Source organism: Melospiza melodia, chromosome 3, assembly GCF_035770615.1.
Source record: "Melospiza melodia melodia isolate bMelMel2 chromosome 3, bMelMel2.pri, whole genome shotgun sequence".
Taxonomy (NCBI): domain Eukaryota; kingdom Metazoa; phylum Chordata; class Aves; order Passeriformes; family Passerellidae; genus Melospiza; species Melospiza melodia.
This window is the reverse complement of record NC_086196.1, coordinates 58,787,204-58,810,568: the sequence shown is the minus strand read 5'-3', so window position 1 is coordinate 58,810,568 and position 23,365 is coordinate 58,787,204. Positions and strand designations below refer to the sequence as shown.

The 23,365-nt window shown below is 36.4% G+C and overlaps 1 protein-coding gene across 1 annotated transcript in view; it reads right to left on the bottom strand.

Moving 5' to 3' along the window:
• Positions 1-1,254: 1,254 nt before the first annotated feature.
• ADSS2 (adenylosuccinate synthase 2) overlaps positions 1,255-23,365 on the bottom strand; it is a 36,491-nt gene continuing 14,380 nt past the window's right edge. The window contains exons 2-13 of the mRNA XM_063151913.1: positions 22,893-22,995; positions 20,512-20,580; positions 19,719-19,769; positions 17,390-17,456; positions 14,292-14,399; positions 13,933-14,014; positions 12,125-12,251; positions 9,229-9,383; positions 8,655-8,779; positions 7,586-7,683; positions 2,847-2,996; positions 1,255-2,039 (exon numbers count right to left, since the gene is read on the bottom strand). Of these exons, the coding sequence (XP_063007983.1) occupies positions 1,987-2,039; positions 2,847-2,996; positions 7,586-7,683; positions 8,655-8,779; positions 9,229-9,383; positions 12,125-12,251; positions 13,933-14,014; positions 14,292-14,399; positions 17,390-17,456; positions 19,719-19,769; positions 20,512-20,580; positions 22,893-22,995 (1,188 nt within the window). The 3' untranslated portion in view covers positions 1,255-1,986. The remainder of the gene's footprint in view (positions 2,040-2,846; positions 2,997-7,585; positions 7,684-8,654; positions 8,780-9,228; positions 9,384-12,124; positions 12,252-13,932; positions 14,015-14,291; positions 14,400-17,389; positions 17,457-19,718; positions 19,770-20,511; positions 20,581-22,892; positions 22,996-23,365) is intronic.

Sequence of the window (23,365 nt, the reverse complement as noted above, 5' to 3'; positions counted from 1 at the left end):
TTGTTCACACTGCAACATCAATTCCCTCTATTGCCTAGAAAAGAGTAACTTTTTTTCCTTCTAAATAAACACTGGAATTTACATTTCACAGTTCTAGCCCTCCTTCTCTCCATCTGGGAACTAGGAAAACATTTTCAATTCAAGATGTCCTTTAGCTAGGAAGGGATGGTATGGCTCTCTCCTGGACTGCAAGGCTGACAGCAAAACTAAAGCTTCATCTTCTCCAGGAAAAAAAAAAAATTAAAAGCAAGATCAGCTTTCTTTTTAATGCTGATGAGAATGATCTTTACATGCAATGCTGATAACAAAGGTTTCTCACTGTATTTGCCAATTTTACAGCATTCTGTGATATCCACCTCTTTCCTCACATTATGCGAGTAAAATACAGACCTCAGTAACTGCTCTGTCACATGCAAGAAATTCAACAGAAAATGCTCCTTAAAAATCAGTAGTTTTATCCTTCAAACCTCCTGTCTCTCCTCTTACTACAAGCAATTTTATATTGTGTCAATTTAGAATATAAAAATTGTGCTAACCACCTCAGCAGCAGCACAGTCCAACAAATTATTCCATTTCAGGTAACATGTGGTAACTCAAGACAAACAAAAAGGCCTCGTATTTTTTATTTTGCATTAGAATTTCCTTATATTCAGTCACATACTCTTATATGCAGCCAAAATCTACTAAACTAAATCTAAAACTGCTGCCCCGCCCTGATACAAACTTGGGTTTAGGAAACAAAGTAAGTTTTATTTGAAGTGAAAAAGAAGCACATGAAAACCACAGCACAGTGTGTAAAAACAGAGTCATTCTCAGTAATCTGCAAAGGGAAAATATATTACTGGGTTGTTGCAAAAAGAAATCAGATTCTTTGGAATAGATAATAATGGTTATAAATTTAAATACTTCTGGAACATTTCCACATTTCCCATCCAAAATATGTCAGATGTCTTGAGGTGAACACTTGTTATTTACCCCACACCCAAAGCAAATACATGGAATACATTAAATGTTATTTCTACAGCAACTTCAACTTATAAATACAGAAGTGTCTGCACTTTGGCAATCCTCCAGAGAAAGATCTTCAATTGACTCTGAAGAAAGGAATTTAAAAGGGCATCAAAATGTTAGACTTCTCACAAAATATAAATATAACCCCATATAATTAGGAGAAGAGTTTAAGATACGCGCCTTGGAAGCGGAGAAGCACAGAGCTTAAAATGCCAGGAAAAGAAAGAGTAACATTATAAAACATTTAACTCAAAATCAGAACGGTTCTTTAATAATTGCAAATGAACTTTTTTACAATATCAGTTTTCTAACTTTCTGGGCACACTTCCTGGTAAACACTTGAGTATCCTCTGTGAGTTACAAAGAACAAGTTTCCTGTGTTATACAGCTAAAAAAACCTGGACATTCATAACAACTTGGCATCACATCTTCTTTTAAAAAAGAGATCACACAATAATTTAGACAGCATTTATAGCATTATAAAATCAGACTCCCCCTCTTTAATCACTCACAAGACCAGTCATTAAGAATACAACAGCTTTAGGAATACAAATAATGAGGATGTAAAACTATTTGTGCAAAACTGCATTATTTTTACTGTCTAAAATTTCAGGGAAGTAACACCGCCAAAAGCAGAGAGAGGATAACAAAGACAAACAGTCGTGAAAGCAATGCTACCTTAGACTTTCAAACAGGAATTACATTATGAAGTAAATAGTAGGTAAAGAAAAAAAATCTGATGGCACCTTGAACAACAATGAGAAGTGTCCTGGTAATTGCAGTTGAACAGGAATTGATACAGGTTCATATTAAGAGTCTCTTTCAGGAGTAGCAATTGATCTGGGGGTATCAACTCTAGCATTTCTTCCCATGCAAAAATCTATCTTTCCAACATCTTTGCTTTGCGGGCTACTAATGCATTTAAGAATGAGCAGTCTTTTGAGGAGTGTGCTTTCTTCCATGCATCTGAAATCTTTAAAACAGCTGGATCATTGATTCCCTGGATTTCCCTACTCCAATCCATTTAACTGCAAGAGAGAAAAAGCAAACTTCTGTTGTAAGTAATACAAAGCAAGAGTGTATCTTAAGATACAAACTCAGCTTCTTAAGCACCACATTTTGAAGAAAAACACAGCATATACTATTCACACACTAAGAAATGATAACTTTGTCTGTCGTTCTCAAAAAATACACTGACAACTTCAAAAAGCAGGTATTCTTGAAACTGTAATAATAAATTAATCACTTTCACAGATTATAAGATAAAGGATAGTTACAAACTATCAGATAAGTAAAAATCTGCATATCTCCTAACTCCCAGCTTTGGATGAAACCACAGGATCACCTTTGTTAGGGAGCATGGAGAAATTTATCAGTTCAGGAACATATATATACACTCTCACATATAATTGAATTATCAATATATACTCTCATACATACTCATATATATTTATACATATATAAATACACTTTCATATATAATTCATCATACTAATTAATAACCCATAGTGCCACTGACTTTATGATCATAGCAAAACTAAACCCCAATTATAATAAGTCTAAAAGACACTTAAGCAAGTTATGAAAAAAAAACTTAACTGAACAACAGCTATAGTGTAACCCAGAGAAGGAACGTATATTAAAACTTCTGAAAATTGTGAGTTCAGCAACTAAATAAAAAGTAGTAATACCATAATCACCAGTGGCACCGGGTACATCACAATAAGCAGTAAGAACCTAGTTTTCAGTATTTTGAGTCTTCATTAATACAAAATACCAAACAGGTTTCATGGAGCAGGAATAACGCAGACAAGAAGAAAATCTGTTCTACTCACCAGGAACACCCAACTCCGTTTCTATAAAACGAACGTAGTTTTGTGCATTCACAGGCAGATCATCAAACGTCCTGGCATTTGATATGTCTGTAACCCATCCTGGGAGTGTCTTATACTGAACCTCTACTTTGTTTAAGACTTCATGGCTGGCTGAGAAGCAAACAGAAACAAAAATTTTATGTCCATGGATATTCTCCACCATGAGACACTAATGAGGTGTTACCTCTTACACAAAGAGGTTTGCTCATAAGGTAATAATACAAGCACTGCAGCCACTAAAGTGTTGGGGGTTTTGTTAATATAAGCATAAGGGGAAAAAAGTCCAGTAAATATCAGGACTCAAGACTTTAAGGAATTCCAGTGCTCAGTCACATGCATATATTTTGCTGAAACCACAATCTTTTCAGTTCAGAAAACAACTTTTCAGGGAAATAATTCCCCAAAATGTTCTTTTTTTTTTCCTGAACAAATACTGAGAACCAGATCCCTCTTCATAAGGGAATTGTGAAACCAGCTTGTAAGTATCAAGCAGCTAAAACATATTTTAAAATGGCATAGGAGTGTACCTTTTACTAAACACAGTCGTAAGATGTAGTTAAGAATTAACAGACCTCGGATACCCACAGACCCTTTGCCCCATACCTGCAATGAATTTATCAACCAGTGTGGAGTCCCACAGAATGCATGAACAGTAACTGTTCCCACTACTTCTCAGAAGAGAAGCAGTATTTTGTCCTTCATTTAGTAACTTGCTGCAATGTTGTCCTTTAACTATGAATCCTGTGATGATTTTTAGTTCTGAAAAACATGCTAAGCATACTGTTCTGGAACTAAATCACTCCAGTAATTATCTGAACATTAAGTCTTGGAATGACACAGGACAGCAAAACAAAGGGCTTAAGTCTGAAAATGATAAAAATATATTGATTTAAAAATGGGAGGAGTCAGGCATTCCTTCTTGCCTTCTGGAGGATGAGGGCATAGTAATTAATTTATGTAGGCTCTGTGTCTCAGTTCAAGTCACTCCTGCCAGGACAGCTAGTCAGCCTAGGAAAGGGTTTGAGGTGCAAGAGGTACAGTGGAGGTGCAAATACAAAACCACACACTAATCCCCTCCAGCATGTGTGCAGCCAACAAACTCAAGCTCAGCACATTGAATGATTTGTCCTGATGCAGACAACAGTTCAACAGCAGCAGTGCTGTAAGGACAGCCTTAATGGACTAGGCATTTTGAGAAAGGCTGAAAGAAGACTGCTCTGCTCTCTTTAAAATCTATAATGGCAGAGAATTGTGCAAAGTTTTGGACACAGGTGTTCCCAGGTTAAAGGAATCCTGAACCAATACTCATGGCAATGAGAACAGACAGGCACATTAAGGATGTCTGGTAGCAGAAGCCAAGGATAAGCACTTTACTGTCAGAAGTAACAACTGAGGTGTTGTCTGCTGTGCAGGTATCTGTACAACAGAACAGAGGCACTCAAAGTGCACAACCACAAAGTGATCTCCAGGCAGTGCAGATAGTTCCTAGCCTCCCTCTTTCTGAAGAGGCAGAGTGAATGAACACCTCATCTTGGATGTCCACAGGCCTTTGAAGCCTCTTTGCTGAGGTCAGAGGGAGACAGCTGAAAGCATTTGGTATTGAACAGTCTAATATTGACTACAATCTTCCATTAGCCTGTATTCCTTACCTCCCCCTAAGAGAGAAGAAAAAGAAGGAACGCATCACTTGATGTTTCAAATCATACTTTAATTTTGTCCCAGCAGGTGTGATCAAGATGATGTGTGGTAAAGACAAGCCACAAACTGAGCTCAGTGTAGTACCAGATCTAGTCACCATCTAGATTTCTCTCAGCTTTTCACTGAGCTTTCCCCTCAGTGGGTTTTAGGGTTTCCAGAATATTCCTTAACTGCTTAACTATACAATAGACAGAGTAAATACAATGATATCATAATTTGAAGAGTGCTGTGTGATGCTACTTCCAACTCAGAAAAAATATCTCGGATTTGGGACCTTGGAACCTTTGTAAGAGAAAGATCCTCCAGCAATTTCCAGAAACTGAACATCAAAACAGTCATGTAGATCAGACCAAAGGTATATCCAGAATAGTGTGCCAGCTCTTTAACCTACAGCAAATGGCCAGGGAAAATTGTAAGAGAAAAAAAAAAAAAAAAAAAAAAAAGAGCAAGCATGAAAGTAAAGCTTGTTTAAAGTAATCTCCCAATTTTCCTAAGCATCTGTGTTTTCAAACCTCCTAAGCTAGAAGTTATGTCCCTCTGTCCTGAAATCAACTGATGTCTGAACTCGGACAGGAGGCATTAGAGAACTAGACAATAGCTCTCACATTCTTTTTTAACTGACTGGCTCAAAGCTAGAAGGAAGTTCTGTCTTCCATAAACTCCTACCACTGGCCAGCAAAAGACTACAGCCTCAGTAACACCAACTGAAGGCAGCCATAAATTCACAAGATATTTTAGGTTCCTGCTTAAGAGGCAATTATGAAATGCACAAAGCTAAGCTAAAAAACTCTGAGTGAGACTCGTATGATTCTCCAATCCAGGTGGAAAAAGGAACAAAATATGAAACACGGCATGCTTTTCCTGAGATGGTGGGTACTGTGTGTGATTCTAATTTAGAGACAGACATTTCACAAGAAGGGTAAATCATGAACATCTCCAAGACAGTGGGAGGGTAGGAAGGGGAGAGAGAAAGAAAAAGTCTGCCAGTGAGAGCTTCCCAGACTAGTTTTCTTCTAAATTAAATTTCAATGTCAGTGGCACGTTTGAAAAAAAAAAATATACAAGCACACAGCATGCAGAAATGCAGACATCAGAAACAGTCTAATGGTCTGCAAAACACAAAGTGGGAATAAAGTTACCTTTTGTTTTTTATGCCAGGGGCAGGGGTTAACTGCAGCATGTGTGCTGAAAATGCTGCCAAATGTTGAGGAGTATAGCAAAGAGAAGTGTGGAACACAGAGGCACTGTGAGAGACAGCATCTTCCCGCTTACCAGAAGCTCAGCTCAAACTCCTTCCTGACGCTTTAAGGAAGACAGCATGTCAACAGCTTCTACTGAAGTTCTACCAGAATTCTTAATTGTTCATACAGTAAAGAAAAATACAGGCCTGAGAGCCACATTGTGCTCCTATGACCAAAGGTCAGCTGTTACCTAGGGGTATACAGGGAACAAAGTCTGCTCCCTCAAGAGTTGTATGTAAAAAGATTCTGGCCCTGAGACATACAATGAATGAAAAAAACCCCACAAATTACTGACATCTTAGTACTGTACAACATGGCCACCTGCTTATGTCATCTTTAAGGATGGACTGCCAGAAAAGATTTTCTTGGCTTGAGCACGACATCATACAACAGGCTACAGCAAAAGCATTTACTGAGTAGTTCCCAATTCAAACATGCAACCTCCATTATGTTCAAAGGCCATTTCAGGTAAATACAAATGTCCCTAATGTTTTGATATGAGTATCAACCAGGTAATATCTGAGTCTTAAAAGGGAAAAAGCATTCCCTGGTTTAATGCAAGACGAGTACTACATTTCCTGAATCGAAGTCATTCAGCATGCATTCAGACTGGAAGTGGCACTTTTGTTTGAAGATTCTGGACAGCAAATCAGTTAGAAAACTCCCGCAAGCACACGGAGAAACAAAAGAATTTTTTAAATTCCTAATGAATTACTCTTAACAGATATGTGCTCTTTTCAAGGACTAGTGGCACATCATCATTTATTCCTTTACACATAATTACATCTTTGTACTACATAAATCCTGCTGTGCCTTGTATCCAATTATTATAGTTTATCTCCTCACCCACAAGAAGTTCTCTGGATGATGATGATATCACATGAAAAATTGTAACCTGTGACCAGCCTCTAACGCTCAAGTACCAATTAGAATGAAAACAGGCATATATGTGCACATTATGAAAATCAAAAAGCCCAATCTTTAGTACTGTTTTATGTTCTTCCTTTTCTTCTGCAGTATGCCTAACTATCACAAACTGAACCTGACACATTATCTACAAAAACACTGGCTTGTGATATTTGAATATTTTAAAATGTAGGTACACTCTTCAAGTAAAAACAATCACTGTCCTCCTCAGGAACTACAGCTTCTATTATGCTACACTAATGTACATTGGTCATGCATTAGAAAATACTCTTGCTTTTACCTAAACTAGTTGTCAGTTTCTTGCCCCACCCCTTGTCCCTCTTTTACACTGTGTAGCTTTTGTAGGTTTTTGGCTGTTCCATGAATCATTTAAAGGGAAGTGAACTGTTAGAAATGTAACAGAAGGAAAGAAAAACTTGGCTTTTCAACGGAACTTTTCTCTTATGGGGGTCATTGCATGCTTAAATGAAGAGCTGGCCTGCTAACAATGGGAATCAATACAGTAGTGGAACAAGGTAACAGTTTAGAGTATGAAACAAGCTTCCAATTTAGCTTGAAGGTGATGCAGGCTGTATAAAATAAAAAGGACAAGTAGTAACATATACAGCTGTTTGAATCCTTCTAGTAGACAAAATTCAGTATTTGGTACAGGTATCTTTTAGGGGCAGGTACTGGTATGGTAAAAGATATGTCTGGTGCATCTGGAAGACATTAATAGCTTGATGCTGAAGTAAGATATTGCTCTTGTAAGTTTTACAAGTAGAAGCCAAATGCATTCAAAAGTTCCACATTACATTTCACCAAAATCTAAAATTTTTAAATAAGCAGTCTTACCAGGAAAATGAGGTATGCTTTCACCATCTAGTTTGTATGCAACACCAACTTTGATTTCTGGAAATACATCCAAGATGTCCAATTTGGTAAGTGCCAATCTATAAAGAAACATTACTCTGGTTAAACAAGTTCAAAAACCCTTGAATCTTATCACATTGTTTAAAAAAATCAAACAAAATTGACTCCTGCAACTACTTTTATTTCTTTAAGAAAATATCTCATATGGGACTAATCTGTTAGCTGGTCTGACTTAAAAAAGCCACCCCAAACCAAAAACAAACAATCTCTGAAACAAGACAATGGCAACAAAAAAGGATAAACACAGTTTTACTTGCATCCTTCAATCTAGTACTAGAATGAAGATGCCCAAAAAAATCAAAGAACAAGCCTTCTCCAATTGAATGAATTTGTCTATGGCTTTAAGTGTTATAATTTTAATTGGTGAGGGTGCTGCCAAGATACCAAACCATCTAAGGTATAGCCATTTAAGATGACCATTTCATTGCATAATGCCTGTTGGTGTCTGCTCCTGTCCTCTCCAAATGTTCCTGTCCTACAGCGAAGACAAAAAATAATCTAACACTGTCTCTACAAATACCTGGCTACAACTTATTTAAAACAAAACCCATAAAGAACAAAAAAACCAGAAGTATTTAAATAAAATATGTATTTACACTATTTGATCTGCTAGAAATTCTATACCAGTTTGTTTCAGGCACCCATCTTTCATTTTGATTAACATCCCAAAGACATATCTTTGTTTTTAATACTTACACATACCACTAGAGATACTGATGGTTTCCCATCTATGTTATTTTGAAGACAAACTAACAGAAGAAATCTCCATAAAGAAAGGACAGAAAAATCTACATCTATAAAAATATCAAATGTAAAAATACTTCATGATAGGAAAAACAAGGAACAGCTAATTTATCAAAATATCAAAACAATCAACACAGCAATATTAACAGTGCAAATGTTACTAACTGGTATATGCACAATTTACAGTAATCTACAGCATTTCATCATTTTCTGTCAAGCTGCCAGCAAAGCTCAGCAAACAACTCACGCAGTAAATCCATTAATCATATAGACGTATCGGAGTGAGACAAGGTCCAGCCAGCCACATCTTCTCTTCCTACCAGTGGTAACACCAAACTCTTTGCCTCTCTGTTGCAGCAATTCTCCAATTTCCTAACAAAGAGTAAGACGCATCAGCATGTGGGTTTCTTTGAGTTGCAACACATGATGCAGGTCTTTACTTAACATTTTACAATACACAAATTACAATTTACATTGTAAATTACCTTTAAAGTCCTTCCCCCAATTTTTCACAATGCTGTCCACTTGGATGAAGACAGCAATAGAAAATGTTCTTTCTAATTCAAGAGAACAATTTTTAGGCAAACTTTGCAAAATTTGTTCCTGCTCTAACCTTCTATTCCACAGCACTATTTAAGAAAATTGCAATCATGTTTGGCAGTCCTGTAAGCTCAGTCTAGAATCAGAAGATTGAGACATGCAAACACATTGTCACTTACATATCAGCACTTAACCATTGCTAACACTGACTTAATAAAATTCAGACAAGACACACCAAATTATTTCACCCAGCAGGTCACACCTGAGGCTGCAATACTCACATTATCCTGTTCTGTAGGAAAGGCACCAATTCCAACCCTGGTTGTGTAGGCTTTCACCACTCCGTACACTTCCCCAACGTTCTGCGGCGGCATGCCCAGTCCTGTGCACACACCTCCAACTGTGCAGTTTGATGAAGTCACAAAAGGATATGTGCCTATTAAAAACCAAAACATTTGGTTTAGGAAATTATTAAAACACTGGGTTTAAGCCGTTTTTTCAAAAAAGTCTAACCTGGTGAGAGACAGTACTTGCACTGCACTTACCTAGATTTTACAACACTCAAAATCATAACACACAACAAATGTATGTTACAGTCAAGAACACATTAAGTAAGCTCTTAGTTTTGTAAGTATATTGTCTGATCCACCTTCATTTGAAAAGGTAGAAATCTTACTACTTCAACTGGTAAAAATGTACTACATAACAATTCTGAATGATGGTACAGGTAAAAAACTGGAGTAAGACACCAGAAAAACATGCCTTGCTTTCTTACACTAAATAAAATCACTAATTGAACAATGCAAAAATTTGAAGGGAGATTCTTAAGAAAACAGTATTAAAAGGTTAGAGAATGGAGATTTACTATTTTTAATTTTTAGAGGAAAAATAAAATGCAAACTCTACAAACCAATCAGCACACTATAAGGATAAGAAATTGCAATGAAATGCAGAGTTCTGGAAAGAACAACTTTGTTTGCATAATCAAATGAAAAAAGATCATTAAAAAAAGAAGACAAATGGAATACAGACTAGTAGTACAGGTCTGTCTCTAGTTAGATATTCAGCTGTCATTGGACTGCAAAGAAGAGACCTGACTATCTCAAAATCCTTAGGTTTATACCTTTTTTTATTAAGTATGGCAAATGAAACTGACCATGCCAGTCCCCAGCTGAATTGTGAACAAATACTTCAGCCTCACTATAACTGCACATAAGCAAGATACTTCTACCTGTTGTGTCAGACTATTTTGTATGTCTTTTGATATGAATCAGCAATAGGTAAGAGAGGAACAACCAAGACAAAAGGAACTAAAAGCGATACAGTTCTTTCAGCAATATAGACATCTGTACAAAGTCAAAAATCCTTCAGACTGATCAGTGAGATTTCACAGATTAGCTTCAGGTATCTCAAACCACTCCAGAGACAGACCCAGGCTTACAGGTGATACGTAACAGCAGTTTTCAAGCATTAATCAGTTTTTAATCTTAGAACACAGTAGTAAAACTTTTCTTAGTACTGACAGGTGAATATAGCCAGTGGATGTCAAAACCAGAGTCAATAAACAGTTGTTACTCACTTTCACCTCCCAGTCTGATATATTTACATTGCTTTGTCATTACTCTGTGCTTAAAAACACAGAAGACCACACACCCCCAAACCTGCCCCCCCATTCCCAGACAAATGCATACATAAGCTTCATTACAGGCTGCAGGAAAGTGGGATGGATTGCAAGCCTGGAGATTTACTATCCTCACAGCCAACAGACACACATTCACAAAACTCACTTCAATATTAAGATTTCTATGCAACAAAGCACAGACAACAGCCTCATTCAGAATGATAAATAATCAAACTGGCAGTGCCAAACCTTTTGACTAGGGCTTGTCTAGTGTTAACACAAGTGCCCAATCTACCTGATGGTATCTACCTGTGGAGAGCAGATTTTCTCGTGTGTTTGAGTCTCACAGCAGAGGCAGGAAAAAAATCAAACTAATCTGAACAACTCTGTATGTATTATAGATATACCTAATGTGTTGAAGACTGCCTGCACCTTCTATTTACATGAAATCAAAAATACTCATCATTTACAAGAAAACAACCCCCTTCATAAACTTTTTTGCAAATATCTCAGTTTTACATCAAAGATTTCCCTGTGAAAAGTATATCTGAAGACTTCTTTCCTCTTTTTTTTGTCTTGTAAAAAAGGATGTGTCTTCCAATATTCAATTATGAGAGTTTGATGCTTGTACTTAGAGAGAGTAACCTAAGACACATCTTACTCTTAAAATAAGAGGCTTTCAGACTGAGTATGTTTGAAAATGCCCAATACCACAACTCATATTTGTTGAAAGCTGAGTGCATGCCAGTTTCATAATTGTTTTACAGAAGTCCTTATAGGCTTCCATTTCAGGTGTCAGCATCTTCCTAACAATAAAGATGATGCTGTTACAAGGCCAGCGAGACTGAAGAAAAATGTGACAAAATGCAGGAGCCAATCACACAGGCTCACAGAGTGGCAGATTATCTGTCGTTACAACGTAATAACCAAACAATCCTCCCATTAAAAAAAGCTGCTTCTACTACCTAGAATCTTCTAATTTATTAGCAAACTTACAGTGTTTTAAGAAAACCTGCATAATTTTTAATATCAAATAGATTGGGGTAATCTTTTCAGTCTTTCCTCATTAGCAATCCAGATTACCAACACTTTTCCCAACAATGTGAAACAATGGAAAACTGAGTGTTATCTAAAGACCGTCTTCAAAAAGCAAGCTGATTTTTCAAAAGTCAAGAAGTATTTTGCATATATGCTTTGCCTCTCAAAGCTCTCCATTTTTATTCTCAAGTGATTTCCACAGATGTAAAAAACAGTGAGCGATTTCATTTACAACTTAGAGATGCTGAAGCAATAGCTACAATCTAAGAGGAGCTACTTGATCTTTAATGCCATTCAAATTATTACTCTTGGGAGAATCTACAGCTTTTTGAAATCATTTAATTAACAACCCACTCACCCACCCCTGTATTATTTCCTAGTCATAGAGAGTGCTGTTCTTCCAAAACAAAAACAACTTCTGCCATGAGAACAGCTTATCACAGGAGAGTTTATATTTAATGTTCCTTTTTTACAATGCAAGTGTATATCAACATGTGTCTCAAAAAGACCATACCTACCAAAATCTATGTCCAGCAGTGCTGCATTTGCACCTTCAACTAAGATCTTCTTTGGTGGTCCATGTAAAGCCTCATACATGAAATAAACACCATCCCTTACCATTGGTTTTACTTTTTCCATGTAGCCCTGAATAACACAAAAGACTATTGTATAGTATAATTTCATTATGATAAAGGCAGCCAGAGTAGAATTGCTATTGTTCCCTCATAAAAATACTCATACTCCTTTTGAAGAAGAAAAGCAAACAAAGAAATGTTACATATGCCACAACGTGAACAAAGGGAGGAAGAATGTGAAATTCAGATTTACACAACAGATATGCACACTCTCCCTAAGATGAAGGAAAAAAAGGGGGAAGGATGAAGAGAAAAGAAAAATCCAAACTTCTGAAAGCTTTAGAAACACTCAAAGCATGAGTATTATCACTGTATTATATTCGGTCTTTCATTTCCAAGTGTTCGAAATGTCTCCCCAAAACGTGCATGTAGGGAGTTCAGTTTCTGGCCATCTGCAGCTAACAAATGCACACAACTGTGAGCTATAATTTTTAAGTAGAAGTGAAGTTTTTTATTGGAATTCAGCATCAAATGCCTGAATGCCATTGAGTAGCTGGATGCAAGAAGCCAATAATGTTCAGATTATCACTTGGTACACAGCCTTTCTCCATGAGAACACATGGAAGTTCTCAATTTAACAATTTACTCCATGTGAAATGTAACACTTTGCCTTGCAGAGTGGAATCAAGTGCATCAGCATAAGACAAGTAATTTTCTTCAAGCTACAAATGTGTGGTGTTTCCACCTTAACAAGGAGTTTCAGATAGTCCATAATCCTGAATTGCTTTAAGTAAACTATACAGCATTATGAAGTAATCAACTGTAACTGGTTTCTAGACCTACAAACTAATCAAAATACAACAACATACGTACAACTGGCTTTACTTAAAGTAAAACAAACAGAAGTGCTAAGAACTCCCATATATTCTACTATAGAGCTGTAAAAATTAAAGGCAGAGAAAGGATGATTTCTTTGGCCTGATTTTCTTAAAGAACTATCATGTAATTGTGTGTGCCCTCCCTGCTCCCCACACACCTCAGTGGTTTTAAACAGTGTCATATTTGGTTGACATTTTAAGGGTTAAAAAAAATCTCACACAGGTTTCTACAAGAAGCATGAATAAAAAGGTTGGGTAGAACAGTAAGACACCTCACAAGATTTTCATATAACTTGGATGCTGTGCAAATAAAACCTAATGCCAGAGAGGAAACTCTCAACTGTCCCAACCTCAGGGAAAAGATCAAATCAGAATTCATTATTAACCATAAGACTAGTTCGCTGGCAATCAGGCTTCATTAGCTCTGCTGCTATTAATTTCCATTTTTCTGTGTTGCTAGACAGTATTTAGTTTTACGAGTTATTACTTAGAAAAACTATTTACTTCAATTCTTAACTTTCTGAGACAAGGGCTTAACATTCTGCTTTACAATGAAACATACTTCCCCCAACTACAATCCTGGTTTTTCTCCTAGACTGTATGCTTGAGTAGAAGTAAGTCAAGAAGAACTAACCCCATACAACCCTTTTTCTTAAAATTCAAGTATCTCCCTTGAAAGTAAGTTTTGAAACATAAAACAGGGCCAAGAGCGTCCTTAAGGATAGCAGCAGACTCTGCAGCACTGATACACATGGTTTCCCATGACACAGTCTAACTCCTCACACAAGCACAAGCATCAGTCACACCAAGGGATACACGTATCAGTAACTGCACACAGTGATTAGATAACCAGAAAGACAGAAGCAGGCTTACCTTCAGCTTTTCCAATTCCCCTTCAATATCTATTTTTAAGGTAGGATATATTGCTTTGTACTGATTGGCTAACACTTTGAACCTGAAAGGCAAAAATGCTTGACTGAGATTTGTTTGTTTTCTTCCCACCAACCCTTGATTTTTACCGGTTACGTATCTGCAGTTATTTGGTAATTTAACCATTTCAAACAATGAATTATTATAATAATCACGATTGTATAATTTAATAAAATTATACATAATTTTTTATTTTAGAAGAACTTTTAACTAAGAAAATTAACTGGAACCAGACATAATTGCTTACACAGGGTACTATCCAGAAACTGAAAACTACACTTACAACTGTGTACAGTAATTACCTCTCAGAAAAGTCATCAAAATCAGAAACAAGATCGCACATTCTGAGTCCACTTCGAGCTGCCTTTGAAGAATATACTGGACCAATTCCTTTTTTGGTAGTTCCCAGACTTTGAAAAGATAATAATAAAGAGTTATTGATATAAAGGTGTTTTTTCTCTAAAGCTACTCCATCCTTAGCATAAAATGAAATGCCATTAATTGTGAGCATGTAACCTTGTTTCAAGCATTTAAAACAAAAGATATTTTTAGGATGCAATCTAGTGTCAGAATATCACTGCTTAAACAAGCAAATATGTTCATCTTCTACATACTTCTGTTTTTAAACCAATAGTTTTTTGTACTTTAGTGAATGCTTACATATTTATTTGTACACAATTCTAAAATTTATACTTAAGGAACCAAATGTCAAGAAAACATCCTTCAGTATTATGAACCGAAACTAAATATCTTCCTAAAACACTGTCCTGAAAACCTAAAGAAAGTCCTCCCTAAAGCAACAGCACAAAGAGTACGGATTTTATGTTTGTGTATAAGAAATATTTCATTTCATTCTAAATACCTCAGCTGGAGTCAGGAAAACAGAAGACACTGCCAAACATTCAAAAGTGACCAAGACACTCAAAATGCTCTCTATGTTGAGTTCAGACATGGGTTTTCCACTGTAGCTGATTCTGAAAAACTGAATTCTTTTTCTTACCCTTACCTGCCCACTCTCCCTGAAAAGCCTTTTCCAGCTTAAGTCCTGATGATATAATATAAAATTTGCTTGCACTGACTTTACTGTGAGAGAAGTACAGCTACTTCAGTCATGTTAAGTAGCTATCAAAATGGAGCCAAACTGTACTCATCACAGGCAGATTATCAAATACCTTCCCCATCATGCTCAATACATCAAGTAACTTTTTAAGGAGAAGTGAACAGGTCTGCAAAATTTTCAGAAGTGTGCTACATGTTGTTAAGCTTAATTGTGCAGTTAGTTTTAAAGGGTTTGGGCTCTTACCCCCCTCAATCAGACACAGACTCTTCTTCAGTTATAAATTTTGCATATGCAGAGTGTCCCATAGTTCTTCAAACTGCCTTGAAGGCACCATACCATAACTCAGTTCAAGAGGGCCTCCAGGTAAAGTAGGAGGAGGCACAGGTCATATCAAAACTTTATGTTATTGAGTATCACTTGATATGTGGGTGAACAGAAATACAGATCATACTAGTATATAACTCCGTAGCAGTTTGGATTAGATTCAAAAATACCTTGGAACAAAACTTGAATTCTTCCAATTAGACTCAATACCAAGTAATCTCAGGGAGTGATATTTACCTCCAGTCCAGCAAAAAAAAAAACATTATAATGAACTTTGCACCACACTGTATCCTTTAACCAGACCAGGACACTGTGGCATAAACAACAGACTCTAGCCTCCAGCATCCACCCCAATTCACACACTTCACAGAGAAGGGTTGGTTTCCATTTATTTTGTTTCATTAAGACATACCAATCAATAAAAAAAATTGTCAGAAGACTGTACTTACAGAAGCTAAAACAACTGTATAAGCAGAATGCACTGTATTAGATTTTTAGACTAGATTGTATTAGGCTTTTCTATAACCTTTCTGCAAGGGAAGCTACATGATGAGCCTTACTGGTGAAGGTTTCTGAGCTACATTTGACCAGGCAAAAGCATTCAATTAAAATAAAAAATAAACTTACCGTTTAGAATGGTAATTTTAATGGTAATAGTTCAAAGTCTTAGGCACAAAAGAATTTTAACACCAACCATGGCATGTAGTCAATCTGCAGTAAGACATGCTATTTCATAAATTCCTTGCCTCCAACAAACAAGAAACCATCTTTTGATAATCCATGACAGCCTGTTCTTAGCCAGCCTGTAGTACTACTCTCCCCATTACAGTTATTCAGCCTTAAAATTTAGGAGGAAATAGGGTAATTTTAACAAGCTTGAAAACTGTAAGTTGTAGATCAAGAACTCCACAGAAAGAAGAAATTCAGCATTTTCAAGAGTGACTTTAGTTATTTTGCTTTGAACATAAATATTTTCCTGAGTTTTTTAAAAGCAAATTATTTGGGTTTTCCCTAACAATCTTTTACCAATATAGAGTGGTGCCTTCTCTCAAAGTAACTGATTTGAATGACAGTGTTTTTAACTGTAAATATTGTCATATAGCAATTTTAGCTTATGCTCCATAAATATTGAAGAACAGCTGATACACAGTGATACTAGCTAATAATGGCTCATTAAAATAAGAACATTCTTCCATATTTATCTATATGTTCTGTTTGCTTTTTAAATCCTAAACCAGCAGGTAACAAGAGAGCTGGTACAGCTCAGACAAGTGTGAAAACGACTCCTTGTAAAAATCACTGACAAATTATCCCTCTATGGCAACCTCTGTGAAGATACACCCAAATCAGACACTCTCTTCAAGCTTATTATCATGGATCAAACATTTTTCAGATGAGTATGTCTCAATTACTTTTCATCCATGTAATCTCTCTTTTTGGAAGGTCTTCTAAGTTTACTGTTATCTGAGAAGCCCATAGCACTACAGTGCTTCCCAGCTTTAGACAGGTCACTGTTAATTCTGCCAGCTTTTTCCCCAGCCCCAAGAACTAGTGAGCTACTAGGAAAGCACAAGTTAAAAATAGCAAGATAGTTTCTAAAAGTTTTGAAAGCTTCAGAAAGTGAGTAGCATTCTGTAGAAGACAATGTCAACATCTACATGCACCTCTGACTTTCAGTTATTTGGAGATGTCAAAGGGGTTCTTCAATATTCATAAAGAGAAATATATTTATACAGAAACAAATACCTCCAGTAAACAAAACACTGGAAGCAGAAACTAGCAAATTAACAACTAGAAACCTTTTCATAAGGCAGACTATAAAGACAGACCCCTTTAATTAAGCATGTAATCTTTCACTGGAAGATAAAAGTGTAAGAAATAATCCCTGCATAGTCCACATTCAAGAGTCACATGGATTTTTTTTTTTTAACCTACTGACCAAGCAAAACAGAGATTCAATGAATTAAGTCCTGTTGGTACAAAGTCATCCATGTTTGACAAAATAAAACTACCTACTTCTTTCCTGCTTGTTCTTGCCTCTGTTGTTCTTGGATGCCATCAGCAGCTTGGTGAAAATCAAACACTAAGAAAATAAAATAACTTAAGTTGAAAATTTGTGTGAAACAAATTATAACAGCAATGATTTCTTCAGACCAACTCTGTTTACCAATGTGGAAAATAAATATACACCCTTAAGAAAGACAAATAAAACTAGAGGAGTTTTTTCTTCCCTTTCACATTTTTCACAGGGAAGAGTTCTAAGTTTTTTCAGAGACTTTTAAAAAAGTGTTTATTTTGTAGCATATTTGCAAAGTGAGTATGCATGTCCCACAGAATAACTAAGCCATTTTGGCTTTGTAGTGGCCTCAAAGAATGTATGGATAAACGAAGAAAAAATGTAGTTAGAAAAAAATCCTGGAAATAGAATACAGTAAAAAAAAAGGTCATACTGCTAAAATTCAGGTGAGACCTGAAAGTTAACATTCTCACCTATTTTACATATTTCTTAAACAATTTCAGGCAACATCAATTAAAACACATTTGAAAATAGAGAAGCCCCTACCAATGTCTGCTATGACAACAGAAGTCAACTTCATACGCCCCGATTGTTTTTAAGCATTATATTGTTATTAATTATAAAGATTATGCAGAGTATCCCTTGTATCAATACTGTGTCTACCATAAAAGAAAGAAAAAACCAAAACAGAACAACAAAACTCAAAAGACATGCAAACGTCCACGCCCCCACTCCCCCACATGCCAAAAATCTTACAAGACTCATGTCAAATACAAAGATTGGTGGGCTGGTGCACAGCTTATAAGATAGCAGAATTAATTCAACTGGTTTTCTTAAGCACTATTTCCTGAAAGTTAAAAACACTGCACAGGAAAGAGCCATGTAATAAGTATGTTAATCTCTCCAGAACAAAGAGTGGTTTTCCTGTTTGCCTTACCAATTTGGCTTTGTGTTTATTTCCAGGCACTCCCACATTTTAAAGAATTACATCATGGCCAGCAGTGTGAACCTACCTTTAGCTGATCTGTTGTTAGAGACTATTCATAGATCAATACCCATTTTAGAGAAGACATTTTTATCATGGTAAAAGACTTTCAAATTGTCATCAAAACTTTCTAAATAGAGGCATTATGAAAGCTCATTTCTGTGAGGAGGTTGAATGATTATGAGTGACAGCGACTGGTCCTTTTTACTCACAATCTGTTTAATTATGAAAAATTCACAGCACTACCATTGCAATATAATCACCACAGAACAGTTTTTCTAGTAATTGAGCAATTTCCAAATAATTCACCTAGAGAATTATCAGAAAAGATACTGGTAACTTAAAAACAATTACTCAACTATTTCAATCTCATTAGTTACTCCAAACTAAAAACATATTTACTCTGAAATAAATGTCAATAAGTTCATTGACATTTATTTCAGAGTATTATATAACTCACTAAGCTATTCCAGATTGGTGTAAAAAACAAAACAAGCAAAACCAAAGAAAGCGAAACCAAAAGCAAAACTAGTTTTATAAAAGCTTGTAACACAGGGGAAAAACAAGTCCTAAACAGTTTGCATCTTCAGAAAATTACACCAGAGGCAGCAGTAATGTTATAATATCTAAAGAGCTAATCTAAAGGATGAATTTATGCCATAAAGATGTAGTAGGAGTGGTACAAGAAGAGTTTCTGAAGCTCTGTGTTGGTGGATTGGACTCAATACTATTTCACTTCAGGCTCTGAACTGCAGTGCTGTCTCAAGCATAGGCTAGATTCAGTGCAGAATAATGAGCTCCTCTCAAGGAGGGCAGGCATTCTCTTCATCCCTAGAGAGTCCTTCCCACAAAACCTCCTCTAGGAAGCAAGTGGCAAGGAGAGGGGTAGGGAGATCATGAGCTTCAAGTCACACCGGGTCACCTCTTTTCCCAGCAGAACGGTTACTGTGAGCAGCATCACTTTTACACCAAAAGGGGAATGAATCCTGAGTCAAGTCACTCTCAATGCTTTCTGACTGCTCTGTGCTTCTCATCTGACTTGGAAAGTGAACCTCTTTCCTGCCTAGGTGATGTTTATGGATTAGGATTAAAAATAAAAAAATCACTAGGACATAAACCTGAGAGGACCCTGAGTGAATTTTTTTTCTAGGACCTTCAATAAATCAAAGCAAGCCAGGGAGACCTAATCCAAAGAAAAGTACCTATATAAGGAGATGGCTAAAAATTATCACACTTTTACTGCCACAAAAAGTCCATAAAAAGCAAAAATGCACAAAAACAAAAATCAAACAAAAAACCCACAAAAAAACTCCACCAAAAACAAACCACAAACAGGAACTTACCAATATGAGCCCTGTCAGAAATTATTAGTCTCTTTTCCCAGCCTTCTAGTCCTTTAAAGGCAAAATGAAATAGTTTAAATTATGTTTTGTATAGCATTTTTGTCTTCTGATGTATAAAGTATAAATACTTTTCATGCTTAGACCTCAGTCAATCTATTTTAAGACTGAGCAATCACATTACAGAGAAAAAAGAAGTAATTTCAGTAATTAAAACTTGGCATCAACCTATTAAGCTGAGAAAATCAGACTTATTCTGAAGAAGAATTCAAGCTACTAGCTCTTCAATTTTAGCAAACAATTAGTAGCTCTTTTGGTTCTGAATAATCTAGACCATTGTTTTTTCCCATTTCTAGGAGCCTGCTGCCAAGCATAGCTACAGACATAACATGAAGTATCCAAAAACTGAGTTCTGAATCAAGAAGTGATTACCAGAGCACCTCTTTACATTAACATGGTCACAGCGTACACCAATATTCTAAGAAGTAAAATTACTTTGAACAGGTTAACACACTTAAAAAGCCATTTCACTTCTTAAATTCACTTTTTTAAGCAAAGAAAAATGTCTGCAGACAATTCTGATTTAGATTATATTCTGAAACTGTACAGAGATTCCTTTTATCTGCCTTCCCATGAGGGCTCTGGCACTTACAGCAAGACTACTGTCAGAAAGCAACAGCTAAAAGGAGTTGTGGAAAAATACATTGTATGTAACCTCTACAGAGGTATCCTCCATCTAAATAATTTGAGTAGTGTGCCACAAACTATTTTGAAAGTACTATCTTCAAATTCTCACCTTTTCCTTTCTTTAAGTTTTTTTCAGCTTCTTCAAAGAGTCCTGGCAAATGAATTACAACACCATTTCCTGAAGAAAATCATTATATAAAATTTAATTAATTATGTTGAGCAAGGGAAAAAACATTTCAAACAGTTCAAAGACACTTCATATAGTGTGTGCAAAGTATTTTAAGTTCTTTAACACACTGCAATTTTGATTCTAAGGAATTTGTCTAAGCCAGATTTGCTCCTAAAGCATGCCTTTCTACCTACATGCATTGAATCTTCCTAATAAATGCAACTTTCAATTTAGACCAGTACAAACAGGAACAGAATTGTAGAACAGTCTGAAATCCAACTTCCTCTTTCTCATATCTAAAATTAACTTCCCTCTTTGTACTTCACTTTAATAAACTTATTGCTTTCTGAAAGCTTGGTACATTATAAACACTAGTATCCTTGCAGGCACTTTTTTGGTGTAAACAGACATAAAATATTTTGTACAAAGAGGTGGGACTGTTAAGAGACCAGCAAAAACAACAGAGGAAAAAGCCCTATCAAAAGCAAGCTCACCTTCCTACAGTTGTCACACTGCTCAGAAAAAGACTGCTAGTTGATACAATTAACCAGCATCACTGAGTGCCTAAGAAGGAGCATTCTCACAGCAAAACTGAACCATCTTAAGGTCATTCCAAACTCAGTACATTCAAAGCCACCAGTAGAACATCTAGCTGAAGAAGGGATCTGCCATCCAAAACTATTTGCATATCACCTAATTTCACATAGATAAAAGCATTCTACACGAAGTATTTTAAGATTTTTTTCACTATTACCTTCATGATGTAGTCCTAAACAATAGGAATACTCTACTTTAATACTCAATCACTTTGCCCTTACCCTTTCTTAAAAGGATCTAGAAAAAGCTTCAGAACAGGCAAGACCAAAAGACAGAATATAGAGGCAAGAGGATTTGTAAAAAGTTCTGTCCCAACTACTGTATTGTTAAAGGATGGGGGCCTTCCTATTCAACCAAGTCTGCCCAAGAACACAAGGCAAATGGGCATCCTTTTTTTACTGTTTTCAAGTGATAACCTTAAGAAACACAGTACAGTAACATCAAAAGAGAACAGAAGTAGAATCATCTGCCTCAGCCCTCAAAACTAGGAACAGTTAATATCCCAAACTTCCCATCATCAACAGGAATCTATTTCCATGCCCACTGGCTCCATTTCTGTAGAAGTATTAGGCAGGACAAGTTGATCCATAACTATCCCATTATCAAGTCACAATGTAACAGCCGAAAAGGGGCAATTAACCACCAAATCCCATCAAGTACAGATTTACTGCTGACAGAGTATACAGTCACTACCAGCTGGACTGTTTATGAATCAAGTAACTCGTGACAGAGGCTCTTCAGCTGCTCTTTAGCAAACTGTCAGTGACCACTTGCTCTTGGCATAGATACCAAACTGAAAGGCAAGACTGCAAAGCAATGAGATGCAGGAAGAAGTGACAGGAAAGGCAAGGCAACAGAATCCTGACCAGGGTATCAAAGGAGCAACATGGAAGTGTTGCTAAGTCATTGCCTTTAGTGACCAGAGACCCAACCTGTTTGGTGAATCAGCACTCAAGCACAAACATAGTATAATGGTGTGTACATATGTTTTATGTTTACCTTCATTTTTAGAAGGAAATTCTATGGGCTACACCACATTATTAAGTAGGTTGGCCATCCAAGCAATGCAAAGAAAAAAACACCAACCATGTAGGATTGGAAACAGGAGTCCAAGGGAGAGTGGAACGGGGGTAAAAGTAGTTTTTTAGGGACAACAGACTAGATAGCCTAATCCCCTCTTCACAAAGCAAACAGATCACAGATCCTGGTATCACCTAGTGCTGCCAGTGCCCTAAACCTTCCCATGTACTCTCCTAAAAGGACTTCTTGGAAAGAACTCAAGAGTGTGGAAGTCTTTTGGAGTTAAGGATTCATTTCACAATCCAACGGAAAAGGGAGGGAAGAACTATGGTTCAAAAAGTAAATGGTAAGTACTTAACAGGGCTAAAGATCAAATAAGAGTGGGGTATTCTGAGAATAAGAGATATAAATGGTAGAAAAAATAAAAGAGAATGGGAAAATGAAGATACACTGGGCAGCTAGCTGCTAACATTGGTAGGATAGACAAGAACAAAGGTGAACTATCCAAGACAAAAAAAAAATTCTGTAATCCCAACTTCACAAATGAGTAAGGGCAGTATCAAGAAGACAGTCAACAATCTAGGCCTATGAAAAACTGAAGAAAAAGACTCTTGATACTGTATGTTCTCAGATATATTTTGTTATTTTAATGTGTCACAAGTCTGTAACTACAGTCCTGTCTGTTTTTTAGATGTCCCACTTACCAATGAAGGCAGTGACTTTTGGATTGATGATCCCACTTGGCAGAAGATGAAAGTCATATTCCACAGCATCCACAACAACTGTATGCCCTGCATTGTTGCCTCCCTGAGTGGGGGGGGGGAGAGGGAGGAAAAAAGTGTTAACAGATTTTGACACTAAAGACAAATGAACACACAGTATAGAGATCAAGTAAATTGGTTACACAGTTTTCATTTCTGTTACTGACAAAAGAGCATTCAGAGACTTCCCAGAAAATCAGCCAAACTTGTTCTGTCAAACTGGACAATTTCAACATCAGTATTTTCTGCCATATAGACTTTGGACAGTGTTTTGGTTCATCAAAGGTACAAAATTGTGGAATGAGATTAAAATATTTCTAAAATCATCATATATAAATATTCTAGAACATGCAAACATTTCTAAAAGCCATCATCAATTTTATTAGTTTTCTGGCACAGTTATGGAAAGTAAAGTA